Raw genomic sequence first — 21,169 nt, 5'->3', positions numbered from 1 at the left:
ATCAAATTAATAATGTCCCATTTGCTGAAATGCATGGGTTGCAGGCTCTGTTTTTACCTACCCAGGGTGTGTCAAAGCCTTAGATCTAGGTCATCCTGAAATCTGAGTTGCATCATTTCAGTTTTCCCCAGGAAGAAATGGATTCATACAAAAAACCAGACCAAACCAAAACAAACCAAAACAAAACATGGTCACAAGCCTTCTCTTCAACATTCATGTTTTCTACATGTAAAAAGTTTTGCAATACCCCTGGAATGAATTCATCTCAGGAAGCTTAGGCCTTGGAGAAAGCTTCTTTCAGTCTCTTCTATTATATTTCTGTTATATTCATATATTAAATTTATTTCCTGCTTTTTCTCCAAGAACTCATGATAATATACATAGTACCTCCTCTTTCAATTTTTTTTGCTCACAACAATTCTGTGGGGTAATTTTGGCTGAGAGACAATGATTTGCCCAAAGTCAATAAGTTTCTTAGCTGAGGGTGAATACCATAATCACTGTACCTCATTGGCTCTTATGTCAGCCCTCAATCAGTTTCATACCCCTTAGAGTCCATAAGGATTAAGGTAGAGGATAAATTGTACAAATAAAATAAATATCCACATTGCTTGTGTACTCTCTTTGTTTCACAATCAGATCTTGTTGAGAAGCATACACATTGGTTTCTCAGGATTTGGAGTTTACCATTCCAACTCTTTACCTGCCAAAAAAATCTACAGTGAGGGATCCAACTGAGTTGCTGTGAACATGGATAATATCAACTTCCAACTTGCTCAACCAATTATTTCAAGACTATCTATGCAACTGCATCTGGATTTTGGATAAGTTTGAGTTTTGGAATACTGCTATATCAAAAATGCCTCTGAAATGTATATATGATGATGAAGATCAAATTGTTCATATATGAGAACATTCATTTAAATATTAGTTAAATGCATGTATATGCATGTTTCAAATAACTCTAACAAAGGCTGTGGAATGTAGCTATGTATTGCATAATGCTGCTTTTGAAAATAGAGGAATATTAGTAACAATACAAATTTCAGGGGGATTATCATACTCAGGAAGTGTTATACTGATCCTCAATTTAAACAGGATTTTTCTTACAAGTATACTTATATTTTACTTAGAAAGAGGGGGAGAATATAAATAAATTATAATCAGGTCATGCTTGATTTGTTGTTGATCTCTTGATGCTGATCTCTTCAGAATTCAATATTAGATGCTAAAGTTGATTTTTGGGAGTTATGAAAGAAAAAAAAGTTGAATGAACTCTTTGTAAGTTGACTGAGGAATTATTTTTGCACAAGAGAACTACTGGACAGTAGTTTCTATCACAGTTAAGGATCATCTAATAAAAGTATAATTGCCTGAGATGAGTGCACTCACTTCTTTTAACCGACTTACTGTAATTGCAAGGATTTGAGAATTACAAAATCAGTTGGATGAATGTACCTAACTTGAGTTTTAAGTTATATTCTAACTGTACAGTTTATGAACATGGATTCCTCAGGTTTGACCAGCTTTTTAAGAGAGACAGTTTATTACAAAGTTATTGTTGGTTAGATGGATGGTATGACACACTCTAGAATATTGGTTCTAAACTGAGGGTAATTATCCCCAACAGGTAAGTTGAGCATATCAAATGGAGCAATTTGCAACTGCTTGTTTGTGAGTCAAGGATCCAGTTTGGGACTGCCACTGCTGAGATGTTTGTGTAAAACAACAGGGTCTGGGTTTTTGTTTTGTTTTTTGTGGTGGTAATGAGGTTATTTGAGACTGGGAAAGGGATTAATTGGGAACCACTACTCTAGAACCAGTCATGACAGAGATATGTCACAGATGGTAGAACATGAAAGAACAGGCATTACTGTGAACAATCTTGTTCTCCTGCCAAAGTTTGACTGCCCTATCTATTGAAGATTGAGTCAAATTTCAAGGCACAGAAAGGGGTGGAGACTCTATTCTTTTCCATTTCTCCTATGCTAACATTAGAGCAGGAGGCCCCAGCCAAGTGTAGCTGACACGCCTCTGGGTGGTTCTTGTATAAATTGGACTCTTTCAGTGTTGTAATACAAGATCAGAGTGTCCTAAGAACTCCTTATATTGCATGTGTTGATATCTCTGGGACTCAGGCTGCAGCTGTGTTGGGCGACTTCAAAGAGTGTGATCAGGGAACGTCCCCCTATTTTCCATTCAGAAGATGCGCAAAATGGTCCCAGAAAAGGATGAACTGGTCTTCTTTGTAAATGGCAAGAAGGTAGGAAAGAACCCATTCTTTTTATAACATTTCTGCTTGCATCTTAGTCCGTGGATTATTCTTATGGCTCTTCCCCCTCTTCAGCCGATGGCACAAGCATTCCTCAAAGAACCAGTACTGGATTTAATATATTTGTAATTTGTCTCTTGTTTCTATTTACTGACCTGTTCAAGAAATGATAGATGAATGAAGAAATGGCGATAGGAGAGCCACATGAGTAGCTGTCATTATGGTAATTGGGGGTGGGGGTGTCTATTTTAGAAAACAAAGCAAACTTTCTTTTTAATGGATTCAACATTTCTTTTAATTAAAAAAAAAAGGAGGAAAAAGCACAGCATTTTTCAGTATGTTTCTTTCCAGAAAATGCTTGTGTTCCATTTTGTGTTGATAAAGTTGTTACTTAAGTCAGGAGACATCACTTTTATAAAAGTGTCATTCCTAAATTAGTGCTGAGCAAAATGCTCAATAAACCGTAATAAAGCTGAATTAAAGAAAACTGCAGAGAACCATGAAAGTAAGACTATGCATGCAATCTCATATGCTACATCGTAAAGTATGTACATCAAGTACAAATAATGTATATGTTCTTGGTTACTTTGAACTTTCCCTGATCCTTCTCTTTGGTTGCTTTTAAGTTATATTAATATCCAAGATGAACTGAATTACAAGAGTAAGCCCTATTCCTCCCTCCCCAATTCCTCCCTTTGCACAGAGAGATTAAATGCTAGTGATTACCAGTAACAGATGGGGCTCCATGCTGTAGCTGGAGGAACAGGTAGACTATTCCATTCCTGATGAGTTTCAGAGAAAAGGGACTCTCTATTGAAATGTCCTGGTTTGCTCCAGAAAATTTGACTGCCGGACTCTGCAGAGAATTTGCTCTGGCTGCCAGGATGTAGTTCATGAATTGAAACAAAGTGGCATCTCCCTTTTGGCTTCATTATAAATAGCGTAGATTGATTTGATTCACCATGGTCAAATTCTGCTTTTTTGGCTGAGCATCTGACTGATGTTATCTAAAAAAGATATCCTCAGCAATCACTGTAGCCCAGGGCTGTCATACAGAGGTAACCAGCTGGGAACAGCTGGGGTGGAGATTAGGTAGGATGCATCAGCAAACTGTAGACAAAGCCATTGTTCTTACTTCCTTGAGAGTCATGTGGCTTTGTAGCTTTCAGCCTGTGGTCGGAGGAGTAGAATATTGTTTTTGCTCATGCTTAATTAAGCCTGGAGAGCAGAATGTTGCCATCACAGCTGCCTCAATCTCTGTAGTACCCTTCCTTCCTTCCTTCCTTCCTTCCTTCCTTCCTTCCTTCCTTCCTTCCTTCCTTCCTTCCTTCCTTCCTTCCTTCCTTCCTCCCTCCCTCCCTCCCTCCCTCCCTAGAGCTAGCTATGAGCTTCCTTGAAATACAAGGACATGGTAGAAGTCCTGTTTCCACATCTTTTTCATTTATAGTAGTTTTGTACTACCTCTAATAGGTCATTGCTCAGCAGAAAACTGTATGCTTTGCATGTAGAAAGGACCTGCTCAACCCACAGATCTCTAACTAAAAAGAGCTTATCAGACATCTGGAAAAGATCCTCCCCCTTTTGAATTCTTCAAGAGCTGCTATCAGATACAGCAGAATAGGCAATATATTGATAGTTACAAGTGTAAAACTCATGTAGATGTTCTAGAGCCTTCCTCTTCATGTACACAATTGTGGCAGCATTCACAATGTGCATTTTCTTTAGAAAAAGTGAAGGGTGAGGGTGGCCAATTGAAAATCACATAGAGGCCAGGGGGGAACTGACTACAAATCTCATTGTGTTTATATGTTTGTCTGTTTGTGCCCTCAAGTTAGCCCAAACAGTGCGTACTACTGCAACAAGGTAGTAGTATTCTGAATCAAGGTACCTAAAATCTGCTAACTTGAAGAATGCGTAAAAAATCTGGGACCCATTAGTCCTGTGGAGTTGAAATTATTGTGATATTCACACCAGTTTTATTTGCAAAGTTGTGGCTGTTGCAGTGTCCCTGCTTCACGTGATTGTGATTTCCAATGCTTCTTGCCAGCTTCTCACAAGCAAAGTCAATGGGGAAGCTGGCAGGAAGTCAGAAGTCGCTCCCACTCCCACTGCTTTTTTGCCCACCATTTTTGCCATTCTGTTTATCTGTTTAGGTAAGTAAATATTGACTTATTATTGAAGTTTGTTCGCCACTACAATTATTTTTTTATTTATGATATATACTCTTAGATGATCATGGGACCATCCAGCATTGGATAAAAAAAATATGGTCAGCCTAAAATTTAATGTTCATTCTGGGCATATCAGACTGCAGTACCTTTCTCTCAAAGGATGACCCAACGGGTCACAGAGTTGTCTAGTCCCTGTTAAGAATATCCTTGGTGACAAGTTAAGGACACATATGATGCAATATGTACAAAAGCATTTGCTCCAGTCTTTCACCTATCCAAACATTAAGTGAAATCCTTGCAAATCATCTGACTTTTAAAACAAGAGAAATCTCCCCCCATATAGTATGTTTTACATCAGCTGTGTCTCTTCCATGATCTAAAAATCCTCTGAAATGGTGCCAGTACTGATTTATCAGTCCAACCTTGGGAAATGAGGTTAGCAGATAATTTGGATTGCTTGTTTAATAAAATGAGTCCACACTGTAACTAAGAGATGTACAAGTTCTGTGATAGGCACCTTGAACTCTTATAAGCAGGCTTTGTTGTGCAAGTTTGTTCAGATCCTTTGAAACCACTGCAGCATGGAAAGATTATGAAATACTACCAGATGAGGAGGCTCAAAGTAGAAATGGAGCATTTCAGCAAGCCCTATTTACCAAGAACATATGTTGCATTGCAGTTGATGCAAAAGGTTACCTTGTCTCTATTTCTGGCAGCCTGACATTGCAAATAACTGGTATAGTTTGCTGCGTGTGACTTCAAGGCTATAGAGTCAAGTGATAGGGAGGAATTGATAAGATGTAGGAAAACAAAAATGATATTTAGCAATCAGGGTATCATTTGAAGTTCATTAAGCACCTATTTAATTTCTCAAACCAAGAGATGAAATCATATTCTTTTCCAAATTCATTATAGCATGACAGTGTCACTTGTGTTTGACGGGAAATTGCTGATTAATATTGCTTTTGTAAGAAGTGGATACAAAAAGGAAAATAAGTATTTCAATCAAAGTAAGACGATATGCACTCATTTTACCACTCCTAATACTGCTTAACGTCCCAGAGATACATTATATTAAATGAATGGTTTGACTTTGTTTGGGTAGATATGCATTGAGTAGATATGCGTTTTTCCCAAAACAGGTGCTCTCTAGATGCTGGTTAGAAATTCTGAGAATTTCAGCCCCAACATATGTGGAAGGAACTAGACTGGGGAAACTGAAGGGATCAGGAGCAAACCCTTTTTCTTCCACATGATGGTCTTGGTGGAAAGTTGATCTCCCACTAAATCCAGTGAAATGGCAGTAGCAACAAGGGATTTTTGTTAGGAATGTAGCATACTGGTATAAATGTCAACAGTCTTCTCACAGGAGTTCCAGTACCGATTCAGCTCTTATGTGACAGCTCCTTCCTATAAAACCATAATAAATGAACATACAGGAGGAAATTGACTTTGGAATTATGATCTTGTTGTATAACATGTATTATACTGAATCTTGAGGATCATCCCAAAGGTTTATTTAATCCAGCATTCTGCTTCCACGGACTGTCCATGAGGCAACAGCCTCCCCAGCAGTTGTTATTCAGTAGCGCACTGCCAGCAAATATTATGGTTCTGTAAAGTCAGTGTCAATTTCTTCAATCTCCTTTAAAGAAGCTAATTGCCACATCTTATGGCAGTAAGCCAAATTATACAAGAAATATGCATTTATTTATCCTGAAATAGTAAAGGATGTTACTTGCAGGTATTATCCTTTGCAGGTAATATCCTTTACTTGAAATAGTAACAGATATTATTTGCAGGTCTAGGCAAAATTAACTTTAACAAATGCTTATTTTGTGTTACAAAACTCAACTCAAAGCACACAATCACCTTCTACGTAAGCACAAGAAATGTGCTGAGATAATCTGTTAGTAACAAAAGTAATTCAGTGCCTTCTTGGCAGGAAGAGAAGCAGACACAAATTTTGGTTTTTCGACCCTCAGATCAAAGTTTTCAATTGAAAAGCAGTTTTATAACTAATCTAATCTGGAAAGATAGAAATAACCTTTATTGTTAATAATTAAGGCTAAGTTGGCTAGAATTCAACAAATCAATCTTTCTCCTCACAAATGCACTGCATTTCCTTGCCTCTATTCACAGAATTTTACAGGTCAGATGTCATTCTAGTCCATCTGTAACTCTTCTGTGATCCTCTTGTCCCTTCCCTCTTTTCCTTTGTAGTACAAAACAGTTAAAGAAACTAAGACAGAAAAGCTGCATAGGAATGTTCAGCGAGCAGCATTAGGGACCCAGCACCTAGAAACTGCTTAAATGGCTCAAATTATAGCTCACATTTTAACCTAGCATGCCCCAGCCTGTAGGATTAGTTTACACTTTAATGTGCTGCTGTGCTACTCTAGAAAACTGGATTGGTAAAGAGGAGTTCAGTTAACCGTGAGTATGCAGTAATCAATCCATCTGTCTGGGTTCACACAATGTACTGAACTGCAAGCTGGTTAACTACAGTTTATTTTTGTACATTATGCAACACTAGGCACTGTAGGTACTTAAGAGTTTTCAGAGGAGAGTTTCCAGAGAAAGACATTAAAAACTATCAGGAACCAACAAGAAGTACTATTACAGAGAAATGCTGATAAAGAAGTCAATGAAACACCTAGCTTAAAGGCTAGAGCAAGAATGATGTGGCAAGGCAAGCCGAGAGGGCAGGAGTTCAGTGTAACTGTGCCATAAAGTCTACCTTGAAGGAGTAAATGAACAACCTGACCCAGGAGCCTATCATTCTTGCACTGCAATTAGGAAGGGAAGTATGCTATTGTTGGCAGAATGTACCAGCCCGGTCTTAGTATACTCTGCATGCTTGTGGCTGCAAAACCTGTTTTGGTGCATTAGGCACCTAGAGAGTTACCTTAGGCCTGGAAGAGAAAATACACTCAATTTGTGATTGCTAGAGACCCTTCTAGCCCTCAGTGCATGACAGGAGGTGTTTAGCACAAGCTTTTTGTCAGTCTTAGTTGGTCCTTATTTCACAATCTCAGTAAGAATACTGGCCATTTAACATTTAAAGGCACCAGAAAACCTTTCTGAATGCCATGGGAAAGGTAAATACACCCCTGAACTGAGCTTAATTCCTTGTGACCATATAAACACACCCAAGATGTTTGCTTGGCAACAGTATAGAAGCGGTGTGCTGTTGTCTTTTTCCACAATTTGTTTTGATTTTCTACTGTCTTGCGATGCTCTGGTGTCTCCCATCCAATATTGATCAGGCCTGACCCTGCCACCTGCAGTTCTGTATTGTAAATGCCATGGTAATACATAATCATTTTACCACAAGAACAGGGTTCCTTTAAGAAATGGTTGCTAGTCAAAGACACTGAATGGTTTGAGAAACTCACTGGAAAATGGTGGAATATTCTAACTTCCCACAAAGTAATCAGTTGCTGATGGGTGGTATCATTTCCTTTGTTTCTGGCATTAGCTGCAGCATACATATGTATGTATATTTGGATGTATTTTAACAAACTATCTTTCTTGCTTTTTAGGTAGTGGAGAAGAATGTGGATCCAGAAACTACATTGCTAACCTACCTTCGAAGGAAATGTATCTGAGCTCAAGAAACATGCATTGCATGGAATTTAAAATAGTCCAGATATTTCCAGGTGGCCTGAAGACAAGGAGTGGGCCAGAGTCCAGTAGAATAAGTTTTAACTGACTCCTGAAAACTCAGTGCCTGTTAATTCGTTATTTCCAACATTTCCAGTTTTGCCAGAGTTAAACTGAATAATGTAAACATAAAGCACATTCAAATTGATGGTAAAACTCTGTGTGAGAAGATGGACAACTCTCATCTTCTGGCTTGCATTGGATTAGTAGGAAATAAGCCGAGCTACTTCTACATTCATTGACTCCCATACTGCAGAATTACTGTAATGTCTAATCTGGAAAATAGCATGGCTTATTTCTAATCAACTCTGATTTCAGGATCAACCAGCAATGCCCCATCAATCACCAAATCTCTTACTTCCCACTTACCTGCTGATCCTTATTATCAAGTCTTAAGTTCTTCCATTTAGCCTCAATTACCACCAGTTGCAATAATTGTAATGCTGTGGTTACAGCTAGTCATTACTGGAGGGTATGGAGGACAATTGCTCTCCCTCCACTATCTGTTGCTATAGTTTTCTTAAGGACTACTGACACTGGCATAGCCTTTGCCAAAGCTACATTTCCCAGAAAGCGTGGTAAGGCTTCATAAACTGCAAAGCAAAATGCCAGGTGCCACAATGATGCCTCTACCTTCCCTTTTTTTGTGGGTTAGATCTAGCTGTACTCACATGACACACAACCACAAACTAACCAACTACATTTAAATTTCATGTGTTGTACACATCTAATTTAGGCAATAAACGTGGACTTGGAGCTCAGAAATCTGGATGAGTGAACCTAAATGAGCCATTGGTAAGCACGTTTAAGGAATGTGGCCATTGCTGGAATCTGGCTTCTATTGTAGGTAATGGTTCAGTGCTTGCTACCTGCAGTTACTGAACCAGGGAGTTGAATCTGGTTATCAGACGTTCAGGAGATGGAAAGGGATAGGCTAGCTGGTTTAAGGGGACTACTTCTCTGGCTTGGGTTAAATCTAAGTGAGCTTTCCCTCTCTCTCTCGTTTAAAATAAGTAGCACGTTAATATTTACATTATAGCCAATCTTAGATGCTGGAAGAGGGACCAGGAAAGAAGAACAGACTGAATGGGGGAAGTTCATCGTTAGGGTCCAGTTATTTGTTTTTCATAAAAAGCTGGGTGGCATTGCCACGGACAAGTGATTGCATATTACTAATTGCATTAAGAATATTCCCAAAGGGAATACCATTTTTTCTGCTAGAAATACACATTCATCGACTTCTATGCTGGAGAATTAATGCCTAATCTGATTTTCTTCCTCACGCTAGTCATACATGTAGAACAAGTAAATATATCTAGTGCATGTAAATTGATTCTTCCTCCCTTTGTCACCAGCTGATCCTCTTCAGCAATTAAAAAAAGGATAAAATTGTATTTATTTAAGGATGTGTGCACAGCTAAAGTTGGACACATTAATCACCAAACCATAAAAGAGGCATATGGCTTCCAGCATTGCATGCACCTTTCTACACAACACATTAAATCAACTCAAAATCTTAAAGAACCATCAACAGAAAACATTAATTAGGAAAAAGCAGCTGAGAACTGATTGATTTTAAAGACTTGCTTGAAGAATTGAAATGAGAAGGTCATGTGCCATTGTTGGCTGTGTTTCATGATATATGTATAAAGTCAAATAAGTTAAAGGTTGGAGGCTGCACTCACATCATCTGTTTAGTTTTAATCTTCATTAGCTTTTTGTGCGTTAGTGAGTTTGGTTAGTTTATGATTCGATATATTGCATGAACCCAATAAGCATGTTGTGTGAACATAGTACATGAGAGTGTAGCCAATTTAAATCAGTCTTGTCTAATAGTTTTGTGCTTTTTTATCAATTGATTAAATCCTACAGTTTAAAAATCAGATTTCCCATCAGGGAATACAGATCACAATGCAAGCTTGTTATCAGGATCAGAGACTTTCAATGTTAAAGGATTGTAAGCAATATAGCTGTGTTGGTACATTTTCCTTAACCTCTATCCTATTAGTGGGCTTGTGTGGAACCAAGCTGGGCTGTGGAGAAGGAGGCTGTGGTGCTTGCACAGTTATGATTTCCAAGTTTGACAACTTCCGAAAGAAAATAATGTATCCTTTGAACCCTATTTGCTGAGATGGAAGACCAGGCCTTGAATGTTGGCTTGCAGAATTTATAATCGACAGGGCAGGTACTTAATACTTGGGAACATGTGTTTTTGCAGAATCAATCTGTTCCTCTTGAAACTCCATCCCAGGTCATAGAAAAGCTTGTGGACAAGAAATATTTTGTAAAGCCTTTGCTCCCAGTGCCTTGTACAGATGTATTCTCTAGAGTTGTGTGAATATACTGCTGTGCCATAGTTATGTTGACTGTCAATAGGACTAACTTTCCCAAACCTGTCTAATCTGCTAGATTTCAGCTTCCATAATTCCCAGCCAGCAAGGTCCAGCTGATGAAGAATTATGGGAGTTGAAATCCAACATATTGAGCAGTGGACTATGAGTAAAATGATTTGGCATGTCTAGAACTAGTAGAACTCCAGTGTTCCAGGATAGGATTTTAAACAAGGAGCCAAGCAGAGAGCAGTCCTCACCAGCCTGCACCAATTGGAAACCAGCTTGGCTAAAGGCTAATCAGAAGTCAGGACGCCTGGCATAACGAGTGCCACAATACTCAATTGCCTGTGGTCTGTGTAGCAGATCACTTTGCTTCTGAAGATGCCAGCCATAGTTGCCGGTGAAACATCAGGAAATCTGTTCTCTAGACCATGGTCATTAAACCCTGAAGCCCAACACTGACCAATAGGATTTTAAAGTTTCAATGTTCAAGTTTTGTCTAGCTATTCTGGTAATATTTTAGTACTGCTGAAGCATCTGATAAAATGTATTAAAATCCACTGCACTTTTTCAGCTCTGCTATCTTAGATTACTACTTGCTTTATATGCCAGATTTCATAGTCTAACAGTGAATTATGATCTTCTGAAGGGATGATGATATTCTCTTGATGTCAGTTTGTTCTCTTTCCCATTTACCTTCCATATCATTATCCAATGACGGTGCTGGCAATTAGAAGCCGCATCCTTTTGGCTAATGTTTGCTTGATCTTCAACTTTCGTCAGGCCTGGTCAGCATAAACCAATGGGGAGGCACTGTCTTCCAAAACATTTGGATGATGCCAGAACACCTACCTCTGTTGCAGTTTCAATATGAGACTAACAGCCCAATCCCAAACATTGGCCTTCATGATTTTGTTGGACTTCTTTAGGGCACTGAAGATTTTACAAAACAAACAGCCTCCTTAATTCATTGCTCCAGACATTACACTGCAAATGCGTGTTTATTCCCCATCTGTGCCCTCCACCACGTAGCTGTAACCACTGTTGAAGGCATAGGAAGCACAAAGACAAGGCTGCACCCTGTACAGGTAAGCTGGGGAGATGTGACTACCTTTTAACAAATGTTCAGGGTCACAGATTACATTAAGCCATAGTTTATTGTATGAACAATTGGTAGTTCATACAATACACAAAGCCCAATGAAATTCTGTTTGTGTAGTGTAACGTGTGAACCAGACCAGACACTGGCTGTGTTCACATCTATCACCAAATGCAAGTTGATTTGTTTGATTTGGTTTGGCATATTGTATGAGTCAATTTTTCTTGTAGGAGAGAATAGCCAAAAGCCATGGATCACAGTGTGGTTTCTGTACTCCTGGCATTGTCATGTCCATGTATACATTGCTTCGCAATCATCCTCAGCCTAGAATGGAAGAGATTGAAGATGCTTTTCAAGGTAAGATCGCCAGATGCAGTGGACCACAACTCCCATCTTTACTGGCCCAGTCACTTGTCATCATGAAATAAAACAAGAAATATATTTGAAAATGATGGTTAGCTGATAAACAGTCAGTTTAGGTTGAACTCCCTTGACTTGGGAATTTGTTATGATGTCTTTTGAGACTGGAATCCTGCCTTCCAAAGTTATCAAAGCTCCAGAGACAGTTACTCTTTACTCTATTGTCAGATTCCTTTATTGGAGGCAAAGATGAGTCTCTTTACGGTACAGAAAAAAAAACAACTAAAATAATCTTCCTTCTATTATGTTCTATGTGCCTGTTAACTTTTTCAACTTGATTTGGCAACTTAGGGAATCTCTGCCGCTGTACAGGATACAGACCCATTCTGGAGGGGTACAGGACATTTGCAAAGGTAAGGGGCTAGAGATAAAATGTCTTGATACTTGGTGACTTTTCCAAGTAAATGTGAAGATGCAATCTGCTCTGACTTGAGCTCAACTTCTGATTACTTCACAGCCATGTCTACTACTTGACAACAGTACTGAAGGGATTTCCCAGTCTAGCCTATTGCCCTGATATTCCTCGGTGGTCTCCTATTTTAGTACTAATCAGGCCTAACTCTGTTTAGCTTTTAAGCTCACCCAAAGTCAACTAAGTGTTGCTGGTTGCTGAGTGTAAGGGATTTTATATATGGTATGTAGCATGGCATGGGCAGATAATTGGCTGGCAATGCCTTTCAGTACTGTATGGCAGCTCCTCCATCAAGGTGTTGGAGGAGGGGAGCTGGAACATCTGGAGTCTTGCTGTGAGTAATTTTCATCATTCTGGACTTCTTGGCATTGACCGTGATACTTTCTTATGCCATCTGTTGGGGAGGAGAGTTTGAGGGTATTGCATTACAGTGGTTTCAATTCTTCCTGTCAGGTTGTGTTCAGAAAGTGGTGCTGAGGACTACAGTTCCACACCTAGGCTGTTGACCTAGGGGTTCAACAGGGCTCCATGTTGTTCCCTATGTTGCCTCCATAGACTCACTGGGATAATTATACCCAGTTTTGTTTCTCATTATCATCCAATTTCAAGAAAACAGTTAATATTCTTGAACATTACTGAAGTTTGAAAATGGGCTAGGTGAGAGAGAAAATGCTAAAATTATACCCGGGCAAGATATAAGTGCTGTTGTCAAAGAAAACTGGACTTGGGGGCTGCAGTAAAGCCTGGGGTGGCACTCTCCTACAAGGAGCAGGTTCACATTTAGGGAATGATCCTTGACTTCCAGTTGTGACTAGATTTGCAGGTGGCATCTGTGGTGAGCTACATGGTTGCACAACTATAGCTAGTCCACCAACTGCAACTCTTTCTGCAACCTGGTGACAATTATTCACACCTTGGTTCCAACTTATTGTGGCTACTGCAACACGCTCTTTGAAGAATGTTCAGAAATCACAATTGGTGCAAAATTAAGTAGTAAGACTGCTAACTGATAGAAGGTATGGGGATCACCTAATGCTTGGGTGGAACAATGTAAAATAGTTGCCACTTGCCTGTGGGGCACAAACTAAATATTGGTTTAGGGCTTGACTATTTGAGGAACTGCCTTCCCAAGTATCAACCTGCCTGGTACTTAGATAATCAGGAGAAACCATTTTGAAAATGTCCCTGCTACTGATACATGGTGGAGGGCCTTCTGTGTGTTTCCCAAGCTATGGAATGCTTTCCTTGAGGAGGTGAGTTTGTCCACTGCTCTTCCAGTATTTAGAAAAATGAGAAACACATATCAATTAACTGTTAATGGAAGTTTATTATATTGATTTTAATTTAGATTTTAATTGTTTTGGTTTACTCTTATCTTTTATTTTTTATTGTTGTAAGTTGCTTTGATTTCTTATATAATCAGAAAACGGTACAAAATAAATCAATAATTGTCCACCATGGGAATACATTGTTGCATTTGTTGTTGTTGTCTTCACTGCCTTTATATCCTGCCTTTTCTTTGAGAACTCGGGATAGCTTACATTGGTATCTCCCCTGATTTAATTCTCACTTCTAAGATGGATTGGGGTGAGAGACAATGGTTGGTTCAAAGTCATTCTATGGTTGAATGGGGACTTGGACCTCAGTTTCTTTAGTCCAAATCCTATCTTTTATCAATAACACCTGAGTCTGATCCAACACAACTCTTCAAATGTTTGCATGTTCTTTTAACAGCATGGAAAGTTTATCTGGAAGTATTTCTTTCACTCTAGGAAGCAGGATGCTGTGGGAAACAAGCAAATGGAGTCGGTTGCTGTATGGCTGGAAAAGAAAGTAATGTAAGTTGCATAAATCAGTTTGGATGTCTCCCAACTTCCTTAAGTATTTCCAAAGGAAAGAAAATAATATTTGTTTTAATGATATGTAATTTATTGTAATTGGGTTATCTATCACCCTTGACACAACAAACTTATTTCTAAAAATCAATTTAAATGCCATGACTCCCTCCTCCTGCCAAATAAACATAAATGTAGCTGTTGAGAATATTGAGAATTCTATTAAAGATTCTCATCCTGATAACTATAATTCCCAGGATTATTTGGGAAGAAGAAATGACTACTGAACCATTTTAGGTTTATACATATATTCTGATTTGTCAATATCAGGTGTTAAAAGCACTGATAATTAGGTGTTAACTAATTTTGGTATAAGCACTAACCCATAACATTTACTGTTGAGTGAACATGCATAGCATACTTAATGTGCTTTATAATTATAACCCTCTTCAGTATTCTCTTTTTTACATATGAAGGGACCATGAAAAGCACCGCGTTTGCTCCACACTATAATGTTACCCTGCATCCTGGCAATACTTCTCAGACAACACACAGTTAACTTAAATTTTAACAGGACCACCATAATCATGCATATTGTTTACAATATGGGGAAGCACTATATTGTAAATATAACAACAGAGCTTTATTGTGGTTAATGACCAGAACTTACAACTCCACAAACAACCTAAATACAATCCAAAATAAAAGCACGTATAGTGGTGTGACCTTCAATTTGATCTGGGCTGTAAATACAGGTGGCCACAAATAGCCTTCAAAATTCTTCAAATCTGTGGGCATGAAATTGGATTGACAATCTTTCCAAATTTCTCCAGGGCAATGAAAAATTATCCAATCATGCCTAAAGGACAAGACTACCCCTTAGTGGTGACAATAGGACCGCTTACCTGGAAAACCCCAGTGGGAAGACCCAGTGAGGTCTTCCTTTGGGATTTAAGGGATCATGGGAAGCCAAAGAGACTGCAGATCACCGGAGAGATGATTGTAAAATGAAAGAAGCAGAGTATGTTCACACTCAGCTTTTAGATACCTCAACTTTAGTGCAAGAACGTTCCACCCCTGAGAAAGTTTATGAAATTCTCTTCTACTCTGAAAGAAATTTAAAAGAAAATTCTCTTTTCATCTTTCAACTTTTAGTACAACATGTATACTGTATATGTACTGTATTTTTTTTAAAGTGTTGGATATCTTTACATTGTGTATTTCATAAATGAAAGAAATAACAAATGTAATTTTATCTTCATGAAGGAAAAGGCATTTTTATTATGATACCTTATTAAATATTGTATTTAATTATTTAATATTTTTGTTCCTTTTTTCCTTTTTGTTGTGTTATAAATCTTGATACATTATGTTACTTCAGTACAAGGATATTTACATGATATAATTATAAATTGTATAATTATAAATTCCTGACATTCCATTATTTAGATAATTTAAAGTATTGGAAACTTTAAAAAAAAGTAGATATCCTATCAATATTAGCTACAATTTAGGATATCAGTGGTACAAGCATTGAAATTATTTGGCTTTTTCATTCCAAGCTAAATATAACATTGAAAAAGAAAAATGGAAAAAGTACACGCTGCAGCTTTCATCAAGGTATTTGTTATATAACCAAGGTTTTGGTCTTAAGCTAAATTACCTAATATTAAAATCTCCATTGTATTGTTACTTGGGGTGTGTGTGTGTGTGTGTGTATAAATGCAAGGAAAAAATAGATGAGCAAAGCAAATTTAACAAAAATTAAAATACCAAAAAGAAAAAAAAAAGAAAAAAAGGGAAAAAAGAGAATAATTTCTTTTTAAAAAGAACCATTCACTTTCTGACTTCCCCCTTTTTAATTCCTCCCCTAATTTGCTACATTTGTCTTGTCTTGTTCTTTTTTCTAATAGATTCAGGGGTGCAATGACCTAGGCTGTTGCATGAATGAAAAAGAAGGCAATTCAGTAAGTTCATGAAACCTTTGGATATGGATATTTACTCTTGTTACTTATGTAGAAAGAAACAGAGAAATTATCCCCAGCTAATGTTCTATAGGTGAATTAGGGCTACCACTTCCAGAATTCTTAGTTACTTGTAACCACTGGTTTGTTTGCTTGGGAATTTTGGAAGTTGTAACTCTAACAAATCAGGAGTCATCGAGTAGTAGGAAACTGACTTAACAATTACTTGGTCATGTATTACCTGAACAAATATTATTACTTCTTGAAGGTCCTTATTGTTACTAAATGTAAATATATATATATATATATGCTGTTCAGAAATAAAATACAAGAAAATAGCCTTTAATAGTATAAAACAAAAAAGAGGAGGAGGAGGAGGAAAAGAAAAAGAAGTTTAATTCAAGGTGCTGGTGTTGACCTTTAAAGCCCTTCATGGCATGGGACTGGGTTATTTGAGGGTCCGCCTCTCCCTCATTTCATCTGCCCATCCCACTAGGTCTAGCAGAGAGGGCATGTTACGGGTCCCATTGTCTAGGGAGCTACATTTGGCAGGCCCTGGGCGGCGGGCCTTTTCTGTTGTGGCGCCTGCACTGTGTAACCTTCTCTCCCCAGAGATGAAATCGGTCCCATCACTCCTGAGTTTTCGAAGGTCTCTCAAGACCTGGTTATGTCAGCAGGCCTGGGGATCCCAGGGGACAGGTGAACTAGTGAGGTGGCTCTATTAATAACATCCCTTTGCCTGTTATTTTCCTTTTCCATTTTAGTTCTGTTTTTTTTTAATGTTTTAATAATTATTATATAAGAGTTTTATGCAATGGTTGTTTATATATTTTTTGTTTTATTGGACTGTTGTATGCTGCCCAGAGTCACTTTTTGTGAGATGGGCGGCTATATAAATTTGATTAATAAATAAATAGCATTGCTTTTCTTCTGCAGGGACTGATTACCACAACTCTGTTCAATAAGTCTGAGTTCCAACCTTTAGATCCTACCCAGGAGCCTATATTCCCACCTGAGTTATTGGTGAGTTTTCTTTTCCTCACCAGGCTGACTGAATTTCCTTATGGAAGATTTTGGAATTCTTGTTGATTTATATCCCTAAAATGGTCTATCTAGGAATTCTGGGAGAACACCATGTTGGAGAAAGTTAAACTTAGGTATACTGCCTGGAGCTAACTTGAAGTTTATATCAGTAGCTTCTTTTTCTTGACAAATTTCAGTGGTGAATAAGGAACTATAGTAGAGCTGGAGAGAAAGAAGGAGGGAGGAAAAAGGCAGGTTATTTTTCTAAAAAAGAAGAAGAATGGGTCAACAACCATATGCAAATTGGGGGTCACCCCAATTTGCATATGGTTGTTGACCCATTCACCGCTCTTTAATCTTTAAGTAAATACTCTCAGAGATAATGGGAAATGTTATCACTAACAGTTTACAGTTCTATAGAGAAACATTGCAAATTTTCTTAATTTCAACAGTAGGCTGCTGAAAAAGATTTGTAATCCCTCTGCTTACGTAGGTTGTTATATCATGGAAAATCAATCCAGGATAATGGCCCCGACACAGGGATTTAATTCTATCTGTGTCCTGACCATTGCACAGGAAACATCTGATGATGGATATTTGTCTCCTTTTATAATCAGAACTATCTATTCACCTTAGTCAAGCAATTTCTTCTATAATTCAGGACTTATGTACTCAGGCGTTTAGCAGGTGGCATCACCTGCTGATCTGGCTTGGACAAGGAAGCTTAGATGAGAGACCTCCAGGGAATCCTGGGATTGCAGACTAGATTGGGAAGTAGAATATAAAAATATAAATATCCTAGAAGAAGGCAATGGCCACAACGTTGTTGCCAAGAAAATACATGGCTATGTCCATGAAGGCTCCTTCCTTCCTGGTCTTTTCAAAGCTCTTTTTTTTTTTTTTAAAAAAAAGCTCTTTTTGAAACTGAGCTGTTTCAGAGAGCCTTCCCCAATTTGATTTCATGTTGCCATCTTTTTATTTTCTTTGTATTCTTGCAGTGTTCTTGTGTTTTTTTTTTTTGTATGGAACTTGTTGTATACTGTATTTTTTTCTGTGTGGTCCACCAAGAATCATTTTGATTGCAGCAGCACAGAAATAGGTTTAATAAGTAGATAAGTAAATAAACAAATAAAAAATAAACAGGACCCCTGCTACCTTAAATAAGAAATGCTTCCATATCTGAAGATGAAGGAATCACATCTGGGCAAGGAAAGGGGGTAATTGATTCCAAACCCCATTCTATGAAATCTTCAAATTAAATCTTATCTTGGAGTGTGGATGGATTGAAACCCAGTATAATGACTGATTGTATTGTTGTGTGAGATTCATGAAATGGAGACTGTACAGAACATGAAGTGGCAGGTTTTTGTCGTTGCAAAGATAGGTTTGGGTAAATTGTGTTACAGTAACTTTAGGGCTTTAACCCATGGCAGAATTGCTGAAACTGTAGTTGTGACTCCTAGGTGATGGAAAGTGAATGTGAAGGAGGTCACAGATTCTTTTGAGCGTGTCCAGGCACAGCAGGATCACTATCAGAACTTGTTCCTACTTTGCCTGCACAGGCCTAATGGTTTGCATACCAAATGCCAGATTGCTGCCAGAACTTACTCCTGCCCTGCCTGGCACCAAAATCAGAATTTTCTACAGATTGTATTACAAAGAATAAATATCTATCTGAAACAAATATGGAATGAGAAGTGTAAATGGTTGTCTCAAAAATAAAATCCAGATTTCAGGGACCACACAAACATGGTTTTAATTTTGTTTTACTGTTTATTTCCAATGAAAAAGTTTCATTTTATAAAGTTGCAATGTTCTACTGTTGTTTTGTTTTATATATAAAATTATTAAATGTAAATGGTATATTTATTCCTTTGCCTAACCCAAACCCCTATGAAATTATTTGCTTTATTTATAGGGAAGGGCCCATTGGACCTAAGTCCTGGCTAAACGCTTCTGCCTTGCTAATCTGCAACCAACGAGGCTTTGGGGCAGCCTTGTCAGAGAGCAGGGGCAAGGGACTTTGATGAATGAAAGCTAGTATTTCTTAAGCTACGTTACCTCAAGCTTTGTTCCAGATGGATCTTCTGTTCCAGGGGAGACTTCTTTCCCCTCCCCCTTACTGTTGTTATTATTATTATTACCCCATATTATTACCCAACTGGATAATGAGAGAGGGTTTATTTATGAATGTATTGACTTCATAGAAGGACTCCTATACTGTTTCTTGTTGCAAAGAATCCTGAAGCCTGTGACTCACTGGGAGTGGAAGCTACAGCTACAGCTATAATGCAACCCTTCTCCTCTCCCCACCCTAGAGTCTTCTGGAGTTTGGAGAGAAACATATCCCTATGAATCTCCAGTCTCCCTTACAAAGCACTGGGAGTTCAGAGTCAGGTGCAGTCCACTTTGAAGGACCCCAGTTCAAATCAGCATGATTCTGTTCAAGATTCATCCAGATTTGAACCATGCATCTTGGTTTTTCCATCTAAATCTGTAACATATACTTTCCTTTTCTTCCATTTTAGTTACAGCAAGTCTTAGCTTGGGGATTGCTGCAATCACACTGAGCTGAGATTTCTTGCTTTGTGACTTCATATTATTACATGAAGCTAAACCTGGCCATTTCTCCACAGACACAGAATAAGCTTGTGAAGCAACTGTGTTTCAAAGGCGAGCGAGTGATGTGGTTGCAGCCATCAACTCTCAAGGAACTTGTGGCTCTGAAGGCTCAGCACCCCAATGCCAAGCTCGTGGTAGGGAACACGGAAGTGGGTAAGAGGAACAATTCTATTGCCTGTTGAGCTTTTGCAGCTCACTGCAATACTATGCCATGCAATGTCTACACTCCCAGGTGCATATTAACAGATATGTGTCAGCCCAAGTATATAATTGGCTGGCCAGTCAAGATCTTACTTCTTCCTTCATAATGTCAAAAAAAGTCCTTTGCTTCACCATGAATAATTAAAGCTGCAATTTTATACACACCAACCTAGGAATTCTGTTTTAAAGAGTCATTGTTTTTTTTAAAAAGACAATGACAATAATCCTACAAAATAAGCGGCTTGGCCACTTCACTCTTAATTGTGAAGCAAACCTAAAGACTCCAACCAACTTTTCGTACAAATTATCCCATTCTCATAATACCAGTGTCCCTGCTCCCCGCAGGCTGGGTTTACGTATATACTAAGCCATAATGTGGTTAGTCATATGAACCCAACCAATGTGGTTTGTAAACCATGGTTTATAGTTTAACAAGTTGTGTAAACCCAGCTAATTGCAGTTTATTCAGTGAATATGGCTATGATGGCTATGTTTTACCTCTAATATACAGGCAGTTTGATACTAGATATCAACTGCTAAGAGTAAGGAGACTAGATGCCCTCTCAGATAATCCAGCAGACCTCTTGTTATGTTTGTGGGAGCCATATCTGATCCCAAAGCAGAATGAATGGAACCACTGTTTCTCTGGGGGAGTGCCTCAAAACAGCATGAAAATTCTAAACAAGTTTTCAGGCACTTTTCAGCACCCATTAACAAGTCTCTCCCCACTCCCTTGGAGATACAATATTGTGAATGTCTGAAAGCCACATGCTTCAAAGGGAAGGGAAAATGCTGTTCAAACCAGTTGGCTTTCCTGAACCAATCATAACTGCTATAGATCTCCAGTTTGCTTATCCCAATCATAAGATTTTAAAAAACTTGATGTTACATAGAATGTGGTTACTGCAGAAAGAACGAAAGCAGTATGGGCAAGAGAATATTAAGGAGTATTTGTTGATGCCAGGCAGAACAGAAAATCTAGGTAGGTCTTGGCCTTGTACATTCATTCCAAGTCAGTGCAAATGGCTTCCCTTTCAGGCATGCAGGGTGGCTCTGGAGATTGCTTCAGGAAGGGGGCACCATCACCATTGGAACAGGATCAAATGTGCTGGAGTCTGTTACATAAGAGCTCTGCTGTTTCAATGGCAGAT

The 21,169-nt window shown here is 38.4% G+C and overlaps 1 protein-coding gene across 1 annotated transcript in view; it reads left to right on the top strand.

Annotated features, from left to right (window-relative positions):
- The first annotated feature begins 2,072 nt into the window (after nucleotides 1-2,072).
- The window catches only part of XDH (xanthine dehydrogenase), a 55,587-nt gene continuing 36,490 nt past the window's right edge, over nucleotides 2,073-21,169 (top strand). The window contains exons 1-10 of the mRNA XM_007426187.4: nucleotides 2,073-2,263; nucleotides 7,989-8,046; nucleotides 10,118-10,214; nucleotides 11,422-11,530; nucleotides 11,772-11,898; nucleotides 12,253-12,314; nucleotides 14,146-14,211; nucleotides 16,122-16,175; nucleotides 17,109-17,195; nucleotides 19,832-19,970. Coding sequence (XP_007426249.2) covers nucleotides 2,207-2,263; nucleotides 7,989-8,046; nucleotides 10,118-10,214; nucleotides 11,422-11,530; nucleotides 11,772-11,898; nucleotides 12,253-12,314; nucleotides 14,146-14,211; nucleotides 16,122-16,175; nucleotides 17,109-17,195; nucleotides 19,832-19,970 — 856 coding nt within the window. The 5' untranslated portion in view covers nucleotides 2,073-2,206. The remainder of the gene's footprint in view (nucleotides 2,264-7,988; nucleotides 8,047-10,117; nucleotides 10,215-11,421; nucleotides 11,531-11,771; nucleotides 11,899-12,252; nucleotides 12,315-14,145; nucleotides 14,212-16,121; nucleotides 16,176-17,108; nucleotides 17,196-19,831; nucleotides 19,971-21,169) is intronic.

The sequence above is a fragment of the Python bivittatus genome, unplaced genomic scaffold (genome assembly GCF_059951505.1).
Source record: "Python bivittatus isolate LINGU-HERP-01145 unplaced genomic scaffold, Pbiv_v1 ctg000020_np1212, whole genome shotgun sequence".
Lineage (NCBI taxonomy): Eukaryota > Metazoa > Chordata > Lepidosauria > Squamata > Pythonidae > Python > Python bivittatus.
The sequence above is the reverse complement of the archived record's forward strand: the minus strand, read 5'-3'. Positions and strand labels throughout refer to the sequence as shown.